At 43.8% G+C, this 11869-nt stretch overlaps 1 protein-coding gene across 1 annotated transcript; it reads right to left on the bottom strand.

Annotated features, from left to right (window-relative positions):
• Positions 1-5983: 5983 nt before the first annotated feature.
• LOC143979443 (uncharacterized) lies at positions 5984-10046 on the bottom strand. The gene is made up of 2 exons (XM_077478934.1): positions 9733-10046; positions 5984-7894 (listed from the first exon to the last, which is right to left on the bottom strand). Exon 2 carries the CDS (start codon positions 7671-7673, stop codon positions 6828-6830), a length of 846 nt encoding a protein of 281 aa, XP_077335060.1. The 5' UTR covers positions 7674-7894; positions 9733-10046; the 3' UTR covers positions 5984-6827.
• Between the last annotated feature and the right edge of the window lie 1823 nt (positions 10047-11869).

Here is an 11869-nt window from a genome sequence, read left to right as displayed (position 1 = left end):
AGTTGATTTAAAAACAATATATTTAATTTCTAGTCAGTAGCCTATAGGGGACTTTTTCAAGGCTGCTGAAAATAAGGCACCCCCTCTCCCCACCCCTGCAATTCTAATTTGAAAAAAAAGCAGATCACTTTTTTCAGTCCAAAGATTAGCTGAACTGCAACCATAGACTGTGCCAAATATTCAGCCAACCCCAAATGTATCAATTCCCTGTGCTTCAATAAATAAAAAAAAGTAAAAGTCACAACATTGAGTTGAAATGGATATTTTGATGATAGGCAACTCCTATCCTCATATTGATTAGTGGTTCCAAAATAATAACTACTGCAGTAGGGAACAGACACAAAAGATACGCTCAGCATCTTTCCAAATAACCGTTCTCCTTTATTATGACGCATGTTTTTATACACATGATTACGTAGGTATCACATTAATATTACAATTGTACGTTTATGGTAACAAGGGGCGTTACATAGGCAGGCTAATTCTAATCAGGACTTGAAAGAATGCAAAACATGTACTGAAAACATTGTTAGTGCCGTGTGCACAGTGAGGGCATTGTGCAATACATATAAAATAGAATACAATTATATACAGAACCTACAAATTTCCATTACAGTCTCCTCTCTTTTGATCACTAACCATACCTGCTATCACCTTTAACCTGGAACATCCACACGCTTAGGGGGAGGTAATCCTGGCCAAAGAGGCAAAAACTCCATTGTGGAGAAAATAATAGCTGAGCAGCTTTTTTCATTACAAAATGACTTTTCACTGTGAAAAACAAAGACATATTTACAGAGTACTGGCTGTACACTCCTGTGGCCAGAATGGCCTTCTAGCTTAATTGTTGGTATGCTGACTTATCAGCACATGTAAACACATACAATTCTACATAAAATGGAAGAGGTACAAAAAAGACAAATATGACTTCAACATGGCTAAACTACTTTTCAAATATATATATCCCTTACAATTAAAGTAATTGAATCAAAAAATACCCTAGACTGAGATCGCAAGAGGGAAACAAATCAAACACAGAGATTTCTTTCATTTAGTCATATTACAGTGTCTGGTGTGGATCCAGGTGACTTTTCCTTCAAGTTTTGCAAAACTGTACATGAAATAGATGCTGTATTGAGTCTCCAAACATTTCCTTATATATAAATGTCTCTTAACAATCCACATGTCACCTGGCTTTAGTTTTAGATCCTTCCAAACTTTTTGGATCTGGAATTGGGGAGAAAACACATAAATAAGTTTGTCAAAAACCTTAAAAAATCAGCACCATTCTCTGTAAGATCTGAATGGAGGACTTCAGCTGCTGAGACAAAATATAAGCAAGTGAGTAACACACTCCCAACCCAAATCCCAAAGGAAGAGAGTCCAACATCCACTTAGGGGCTTGATAAAATATAATAAAACATTCAGACAAAAGTTTTCTAGTTTCTTACTCTACTTTGTCCGCTACATTGTAGACAGTAGGGGGTGTAAAAATAAAACCTCAAAACTTCCAGTAAGGACTCTCCTATAAAAATGATTTCCTCTGTTACTCTCTGTAGATTCTGCACTCTTTACTTATGAACTACTTCTGAGAACACCTTTTTACTAACTGTGGCCTTTGCAGTAGCATTTGCCACTGGACATCCAGAAAACATGTCCATACAAACAAAATACATACTCGTAACATCCTGACTTGGGCATCTGGATATATCTTTTTGTTATCTCTGGAAGGGATGTTCAGCTTTTGGTAACACCTTTGGTAACAGGTAAAACAAGAAGTGGTATGTTATAAAAACAACTGTGGAGAACCCTGGCTCTATCCCACGCTCATTTACTAAGGCAGCCATAACTACTTGTGACTGATGACACGGTCCATGTGTCAAGCTGAAGGGAAAAGAGTGTCTGCAAACATAAATGATCACCTTTTCCAAAGTCTTGTTTCGTAAGAAGTTGCCCTCTGTGGACCACTTGTGCTTCTCGTTCTGGGGTCCTTAAAGTTGAATTATTAATCCCAGCTATACTGGGCCAGAACTAGGGTTGAATCTGTGAGTTGCACAGACCCAGCAAGTGTCCGGGGCTGTAAATGCACCATCCTTAGAGTCGCCTGGTCTGCTTCCATATGTGAGTTTTACTGTTAGTATGGCTACCTCAGCAAGAACCTGGAAGGCTGAAAACAGCCAATCAAATTAACTTGGCATGCTTGATTGGTTTACCCGCCGAAGTAAAAACAAACTTCTTGCCCTTCAAATGGAACCAAAAGCTCTCTATATCTTGACTATCTATATAAATATATACTCTTTTTATAGCTCACGGGCTTTGCTAAAACATGGAGCTCTGCTTCTTGAGCTGGGGGAAAAGGATCCAATGACTCTGAATACAGGGAATCCTTCTGGGTGATAAACTTCATCCTCGGTATAAAACCAGGAATAACACCACAAAAAAGTAAATACTCGGGTCTTCTGGGAGTGTGTCCTGCACTGGGCTCACAGCAGCTGATTCCTACGTCATCAATTTAACACATGTGTTTTTTCTTTGTCTCCAGCCTCCTCCAATAGAGGCAATGAGGTGGCTGGATTCAAATGTACACATTTTTCATTGTTAGATTTGTACATAAACACACAAAACAAATTCATATTTTGAACCTTTCATTAGACAAACACTTAGCTATATATTTGCTGTGCAGAATGTCGGACTATTAAAAATTAAATATTCAACCAAAATAATATCTGTAACTTTGTCTAATAGCAACTTTGCATAAAGCTACAGCTCTGATATATCAGAGTGAACCCTTCATTACTGGGTCCAGCTTGCATAAATATAACAATGGCGTTTTTCTATCATGCTGTTTGTGTAAGAACTCCAGTTTCATGTTTCAAAAAGACAACTTTTTCCTGGCAATATTATAATAAATGATAACAATACCCTGCAGTCATGCAGAGATGTCCATAAATCCTAAATATTCTTCTACTTATACCCACTGCACTTACAAGGAAAAGGGGCGCATAATTTCACAATCCACACATTCTGCTTTGGATTTCAAAAATAAAAATACATAAAAACAAAAGGACCAACAATATGTATGACGGACCAGAAAGCACTTGGCCATCAAAAACTATAAACCAACTGGCTGCAGGCAGCAGCTATCCTAACAGGGTATGTGGACTTGATGTGATGGGTCTGTTATATTTACATGTTATTATTACTCTCACATCATGGACTGCACATTAAGTTATTATCAGACTTTAAGATTTCATTTCTGTAGAAAAACTTCCTTATGTATCCCATTCATCTTGGCTTTGTTAAACATTATTGCAGCTGTATTCAAATTAACAACCTCATCTTAATCTTTTTTTTCTTTCCACTTAATAAATGTAAAATTACAAAATTGTTATCTTAATCTAAACAAATTCCTTTTTTTACCAATTTCCCCATTAACCTGGATTTCATTTCCAACCAAAGGTTGTCTAAACCAGTTTCAATATATCTATATTAATAAAATTGTTAAACTCATATTAGAAATTAATACTCATATGATAATTTCAATATCACACACTAATATATATGCGCAGATAAATGTCCTTAATTTTACTCAATTTCTCTCTCTTTTTTTTTTTAATGCACTGTTTCCACTATCACAGGATATTACATTTGTGTAAGACACGGTTAATTTGTAACCTTCATTTTACCATGTTTGGAAAACAGATTCAAAAATAATTGTGATCACATTGTTTATCATTAGATTCGTTAAACCCGGCACATTTTGTTATAAATGTTTTGTCTAAAAAACTGAAATTGGCATTGTGTCCTTGCAGCTTATCACCAATCTCTCATGTCAGCCACATTCTTTCAGGAGAGCACAAAGGAGGGGGTCACATCTGCGTACATGACACAAGCGATAGAACTAAAGGTTCCAGCATTCACAAACATACTCAAATATATCTCTAAAATCGCTTACATTATTCCCATTTGTACACAACAAATGCATATCATTCTCTCACTTTCTTTTAACGCTTTTTAATACTTCTTTGCTTAAACTTCTGCTTTCTTTATTTTGTTCTGATATCCTTTGCATCCAATGTATTGTAATTCCATACTTCACATACTGTACCTTCTATGATCAGACGGGTAGCTATAGTGCTCGTCCCATCTTCCCTCTCTGACAACATATAAAGCATTCTGTTTTAACTCTCATTACTGTTTCTTGACTTTACTAGTTGTAGTGCCTGACCCCAAATTCATCCCACAACTTAACATCAAAAAGTCCCTTTCTGTCTAGTGTTAATGTCACTCTTGATCCATCCTGCTCACATAAATAGCTGTTTCTGTAGCTGTATACTCTGCATGATTCTTTGTCCCTGTGGACTTTGGTGGTAACCCAGTTACCCTTTGTGGATCCCTGTCCACATTAACCATTAATCTAGGGGCTCAGTATAGGCGGAACCGCACCTTCGGTTCATATATAGCGCTTCTCTTGCGCTGGGCATTTTTGAGGGTCTCTTACCCGTCATTCCCTTACTTAATTTAATGCCCATAATGACTGGCCAGTCTTCTCTACGTGTGCCTATACCCTCTTGCCTCTAAACTACTTTATCTAGCAGATGTACTACATATACCTGTGAACAGCACTATTCTTCCCTTTCTCTATAACACTCTGATGGACAGTAGACAGTGACAACATAACATATAACCACTAATCAATACAGTTCGATTAAGGGGAGTAAAATAGGTACCCTTTGTCCCGAAAATGCCTTACCGATCAAGGAAGTCTGATAACTCAAATGTAAGCAAAAGGCTTACCTCAGTCGGCTGATTATCAGAAATTCCCAGATCGTCTCAAACTCCTCGTTTCAGATACTCAGGGTCACCTGATAACCCCTCCTGGCTGGCTCGCCACCTGAAATGGATATTTTGATGATAGGCAACTCCTATCCTCATATTGATTAGTGGTTCCAAAATAATAACTACTGCAGTAGGGAACAGACACAAAAGATACGCTCAGCATCTTTCCAAAAAACGTTCTCCTTTATTATGACGCATGTGAAGGATTTATACACATGATTACGTAGGTATCACATTAATATTACAATTGTACGTTTATGGTAACAAGGGGCGTTACATAGGCAGGCTAATTCTAATCAGGACTTGAAAGAATGCAAAACATGTACTGAAAACATTGTTAGGGCCGTGTGCACAGTGAGGGCATTGTGCAATACATATAAAATAGAATACAATTATATACAGAACCTACAAATTTCCATTACAGAGTGTACATACAAGGGAAGCTTTTACCTTCAAAAACAAGTCCGCATTGGCAACTGCTATATTGCAATCATGAGTGGTTCTTCTAAATGAAATCACTTATGCAGAAGCAGTGCTCATAACATCCCTGTTTAAGGCCCTAAATTTGCTAGCAAATCCCCGGACCAGCAAAAAAGCCTTTATGTACCTGACCAAGCAGGGCATATCCGAAGAAATAAAAAGCAGAACTAAGTTCTCTCTGGTAGTCATCAGTTTTCACTTCAACTAATTATTGCAAGATGGTCAATGTTTTAAGATCATGTAAAATCATTTAAAAAAGGTCTAAACTTTTTTTGGTTTAAGGCCTGTCGGCAAGCTTCAAGTGGCATTCTCTAAAACTTTAAGTGAAAGTGCACTGCTCTGCCAAAACGCACAGGGCTGCCATTCATTCTGAATGGCACCACACACACACACGTAAAATCGCAGTGCGTTTACAGGAACCACAGGGAAATCGCATGGTCAAAAACTGTATGCGATTTTCCTGTGGCTGTGTATGCCCCTTTTTTTGCGGAGACACAGGCACGACAGCCCATTGCAACGAATGGGCTGCCGGGCCCACGCAAACGTGGCCCACAAACACGCAGAGATGTGAACCTATGGTTAAAGTGACCTTCAGAGCCTTTAACATTAAAAATGTTAGGCACAGACCCTAATGCTGATTGCCATTTAAAAAAAAAAAAAAAAAAAAAAAAAAAAAAAAAAAAAAAAAAAGCAGCTAGCAGGCTTCCACAAGCTTCAAGTAGTACTGAAGCCTGCTAGTAGCTCGTTTAAAGCTACTGAGGCAGCAGCCAAAAGGTGTACACATACCACAGAAGGAATTAAGCACCCTGTTGCTTTTGGTGCATGCTAACGCCTGCTATTTCAAGTAAATGGGGCCTTGCCGCATGGGACAGGAGACAGCACTACAGAGGAGGCATCAGCTTATGCAGCTTTTGCTCCCTATGACTGCTCTAATGCTGCATACACACGACCAGACTTTGAGGGACTAGGTCCGACGGTCTTTCCGACTGACTTTCCGAATGAACGGACTTGGCGACACACAATCACACCAAAGTCTGACGGATTCGAATGTGATGACGTACGACCGGACTGGATTAAGGAAGTTCATAGCCAGTAGCTGCCCTAGCATTGGTTTTTGTCTGTTGGACTAGCGCACACACGCACGGATTTCTCGGTCCGGCGTGAAAATGTAAAACATGTTCTATTTCTAAAGTCTGCCGGATTTTTGCCAAGCAAAGGTCTGATGGAGCCCACACACGATTGAATTGTCCTACGGACTTGTTCCGTTAGACCTTTGCTTTCAAAAAGTCCAGTCGTGTGTACGTGGCATTAGTGATCCCTCTGCATTGCACTCTGTTTGATGCTCTGGGATAGTGGATCAGTAAGACCAGACCGCAATCTACCAGTCACCTGGCAGCAATCTACAGGTTGCTGACCCACGCCATAGCCAATATAGCTTTAAGTGTCAGTACGCCACTACAATTGTGCCACCATTTCAAGCATCAAGCAGCTGGATCGGCCTTTTCATATCACCAATAATCCGAGTCATCCGTTGTACTGGAAGATTCATTGCATTCCACATTTGAAAGTTTCTTTTGGCTGTGAGTTCTGTAGTGCATTATCAGACTATACTTTCTGCCAAACGTCTTCCTGCACTTCTCACATTTGAAGGGTTTCTCCCCAGTGTGGATTCTTAAGTGCCTATCAAGATGAGTCTTTCGACTGAAACTTTTCAGACACTCAGGGCACTTGTGTGGCTTCTCCCCTTCGTGAATTTTTTTATGTCTATTCAAACATGATGAATAAGCAAAGCTCAGTTTACATTGGGGGCAGGCAAAAGGCTTCAACCCAGAGTGGGATATCTCATGGACAGTAAGGTGAGCCTTGCTGACAAACTGTTTCCCGCACTTGGAACAGGTGAATGGCTTCACCCCTGTGTGGGATCTTATGTGGACAGTAAGGTGGGCCTTGCTGGAATACAGTTTCCCGCACTCTGAACATTTAAAAGGCCTTTCTCCTGTATGAGTCCTCAAGTGCCGGTTCAGTTCCGCCTTGTCTCGGAAGCCTTTTTCGCACTCAGCACATTTATAGAATATCTTTCCGGCATGGAGGGCTTTGTGTCTTCTGTAATGGCCAGTTTGTTTGAAGGTCTTCTTGCACAATGAACATGTAAACCTTTGTTTCTCCTTCTTGCCTTCAACGGCCTTAGTTGGCTCCTTGACTTCATTCACGTGCCTGTCAATGCTGCCATTCTTAGAGGGTTTGAAGTCAAACTCACTGTCCACCTTTCTCCGAGTTGATTTTTTTAATCCCTTTACATTTTTTTCTGCATTCTCAGGATCATAACGTACACTTCTGTCTAAATTCATGTTCATTTGTTTGATCCTCCAGATTTTTTGTTCACTTTTTATATATCGTAGATCACTTCTAAGGGACGTATTTAATGTTCCTGCTTGACAGGACAAGTAGATGATGGCTACAGATTAGTGAAATATGGATCGCCAACATTGTCTTTGCCTTGTGGGTTACAGTCACAAGCATATTAACTCCGGTACTTTCATTGAGGATTTAATTCTTACGATTTTTTGTTCATGATCTGCAGAAACAAATTAGAGAACATTGTTAGGAATGATTGTTAGAAATTCAGCTGGAATTTTTGTTTTAGCTTTGGATAGACTAGGAAGGGGTTAGAATGTTCCCCAGTGATGGTGATAAGGGAGATAGGAGATTTTTTTTAAATTGCAGAAAGCAAATAAATATAGCAAATAAAATAAAAAATAAATAAACTAGCAATTGATTGAGACATGCAAGATCTCTTCTGCAATAAAGATAAAAAAAAATATCTACCTGCCTGCTTAAAGCAATCTCTGGACTGTAATCTGAGCTGTGCATGCTTAGCTTACAGCACCAGGCCAGTCTTTATGTGCCGGAACGATGGCCTTCTTCGCATATTTATAGTAAAGAAGAAAAAAAATGGAAACTGCACGCATTTTGTGTGGGGCAAAAATGTAAATGTTCCCTGCCTCTGCAAGTCAAATGTGTTAATAGGGAAAATGCTGCACTATGGCAACTAGGTGGTGTAGACCATCATAGGAAAATGATTATAGTCCCCAGCGCCATATAGTAGCCATAATGCAGTATTTTCCCCAATCATATTTGACCTGCAGAGACTACACAGCATGAGAACATTCAATTGAATTTTCACACAGCTATGTACCATTTTATAAATACACTCCTATGACTTTATTATACCCTAGTGCTGTCAACACTGAAATAAATAATACATAGAAGCAGGGGCAGTGCTAGGTCTACAAAAGATCTAGGGCTAGAACCCATAGCAGCGAAGTACAGAAAGTCATACGCTTGGGCGGGCATACACATATATGTGTGTATATAATTGCATTATATATTATGTATATGATCACCAGGGTCCCCAGAGAGCCTCCCCCTTACACCAGGGTCCCCAGAGAGCCTCCCCCTTACACCAGGGTCCCCAGAGAGCCTCCCCCTTACACCAGGGTCCCCAGAGAGCCTCCCCCTTACACCAGGGTCCCCAGAGAGCCTCCCCCTTACACCAGGGTCCCCAGAGAGCCTCCCCCTAACACCAGGGTCCCCAGAGAGCCTCCCCCTAACACCAGGGTCCCCAGAGAGCCTCCCCCTAACACCAGGGTCCCCAGAGAGCCTCCCCGTACACCAGGGTCCCCAGAGAGCCTCCCCCGTACACCAGGGTCCCCAGAGAGCCTCCCCCTTACACCAGGGTCCCCAGAGAGCCTCCCCCTAACACCAGGGTCCCCAGAGAGCCTCCCCCGTACACCAGGGTCCCCAGAGAGCCTCCCCCGTACACCAGGGTCCCCAGAGAGCCTCCCCCTTACACCAGGGTCCCCAGAGAGACTCCCCCTAACATCAGGGTCCTCAGTGAGCCCTCCTTTACATCAGAGTCCCGAGAGAGACTCCCCCTAGCATCAGGGTCCCCAGATAGCCCCCCCCTTACACCAGGGTCTCCAGAGAGCTGCTCCTTACATCGGGGTTACTAGAGAGAGGGAGGGTAGTGTGATACGGTGTGATCTCTCTGCTACCTGCGACTGCACAGTGAGGGCGGAACAGTGGTGATGCAGGGCGGGTGATGTGAGATCATGTCATCTCTCTGCTTTCTCACCCATTCGGCTCTCCTCAGCTGCAGAGGCCACAGCCCTGTGGTCGGGATCCCTGGGACTTGGGGCTATGGGCCCCAGATTCAGGGCTATAGCCCCAAAAGCACCCCCCCCCCCCAGCGACACCACTGCACAGCAGTCCTTTTACAATTTACAGCTTGTATGAAATTGTAGTGATTGGGTTTACATCTACTTTATATAATAATCTACATGTTCTTTATTACATTATGCAATTCATATATCAGTACCTGACCCCCCCAGGGATGGCAGTGTTTGCTCTTACCTCTTATGTGCAAGTTCTGGGGAAAGGGCAGAGACACAGCTCCCCTCCATACAATCTAATGATCAGATCATGCAATTCTGCTACTACGCTCTAACTCCCGCTTAGAGATTAGCCTGGAACCTGATTGGTGTAGAGAAAACATAGGAGGTGCTGCAATGTCAGTGGTAAACTGATCGCGCAGTGATTAGTCCAATAGCCGTGAAACCCGCCGTGGCCCGTAATTGATGAAAGTTGCTGCTGGAACGCACGCTTTATTTCCGGGCTTCCTTTCCCTGCTCCACGATTGGTGCAGCGCACAGCTGGAACGCACACCATGTTTCCGTGCGTCTGGCTCGCTCAGTGATTGGTGGAGGCCGGTGCTTGAACGCGCGCAGTGTTTCCGGTTTTCTACTGACAGCGCTGAGCGGCTCGTGTTGGATTCCAGGACAGTGTGGAGGTGTTTATATGGAGCTCCTCTCCCATTACAAAGACATACTGGGGGGGGGGTCACCCTCCTCTATCTCCACTCATCACCTCTGAGAGGGTCACCCTCCTCCATCTCCACTCATCGCCTCTGGGGGGGTCACCCTCCTCCATCTCCGCTCATCACCTCTGGGGGGGTCACCCTCCTCCATCTCCGCTCATCACCTCTGGGGGGGTCACCCTCCTCCATCTCCGCTCATCACCTCTGGGGGGGTCACCCTCCTCCATCTCCGCTCATCACCTCTGGGGGGGTCACCCTCCTCCATCTCCGCTCATCACCTCTGGGGGGGTCACCCTCCTCCATCTCCGCTCATCACCTCTGGGGGGTCACCCTCCTCCATCTCCGCTCATCACCTCTGGGGGGGTCACCCTCCTCCATCTCCGCTCATCACCTCTGGGGGGGTCACCCTCCTCCATCTCCGCTCATCACCTCTGGGGGGGTCACCCTCCTCCATCTCCACTCATCAACTCTGGGGGGGCGGGGGTCACCCTCCTCCATCTCCACTCATCACCTCTGGGGGGGTCACCCTCCTCCATCTCCACTCATCACCTGTGGCGGGTCACCCTCCTCCATCTCCGCTCATCACCTCTGGGGGGGTCACCCTCCTCCATCTCCGCTCATCACCTCTGGGGGGGTCACCCTCCTCCATCTCCGCTCATCACCTCTGGGGGGTCACCCTCCTCCATCTCCGCTCATCACCTCTGGGGGGGTCACCCTCCTCCATCTCCGCTCATCACCTCTGGGGGGGTCACCCTCCTCCACCTCCGCTCATCACCTCTGGGGGGGTCACCCTCCTCCATCTCCGCTCATCACCTCTGGGGGGGTCACCCTCCTCCATCTCCACTCATCACCTCTGGGGGGGGGGGGGGGGTCACCCTCCTCCATCTCCACTCATCAACTCTGGGGGGGCGGGGGTCACCCTCCTCCATCTCCACTCATCACCTCTGGGGGGGGGGGTCACCCTCCTCCATCTCCACTCATCACCTGTGGCGGGTCACCCTCCTCCATCTTCACTCATCACCTCTGGGGGGTCTGGAGAGGAGATTGGATTAGAGACTGGTGTAAACAATGCTATGCTGTGTGGAACACATCAGAGAAGTGGGGGCTCCATCACATGTATGCATTTAGTCTAGGTTCACATCTGTGCAGTTGCACTTGATGCATTTTCCCAGGCACGTTTTGCAGGTGGAGGCTTATCAGAATCTGGAAGCCCCCTTTAACAAGGGGGTGCCCAGATCCCGCCCCCATGTGAATGAGTATGAGGTACCCCTACTTATTCTACAAAAAAGTGTCACATAGAAGAAAAAAAAAACACAAACATTTTTCAACAATTCCTTTATTAAAAATCCAAAAATAATGTCCCCTGACGTAGATCTATTGTCAATCACGCTGAACACAGAATAAAGAAAGCTCCGCACTCCTCGAATGCTAACCACCAACTGCCTGTGTCTCCATCTAAATGTTCTTAAATAGGTAAGGGGAGGGCCACTCAGTGACACCCTTACCTATTTAAAGGGATAGTCCACTTTTACCATAAAACTGCCCATACAGATAAGGGGCGTCTGTAGATAAAGACAAACTGTGCAGCTCTGACTAAAGTTGAATAAAGCCCTTGCTATAGGTGTTGGCCATTTGCATACCTTTATAAGTAGGGTTTGCCACCTTATCCCTTTA

The sequence above is a fragment of the Lithobates pipiens genome, unplaced genomic scaffold, assembly GCF_037356315.1.
Source record: "Lithobates pipiens isolate NorthernLeopardFrog02 unplaced genomic scaffold, aLitPip1_a1.2 Scaffold_1, whole genome shotgun sequence".
Classification (NCBI taxonomy): domain Eukaryota; kingdom Metazoa; phylum Chordata; class Amphibia; order Anura; family Ranidae; genus Lithobates; species Lithobates pipiens.
The sequence above is the reverse complement of the archived record's forward strand: the minus strand, read 5'-3'. Positions and strand labels throughout refer to the sequence as shown.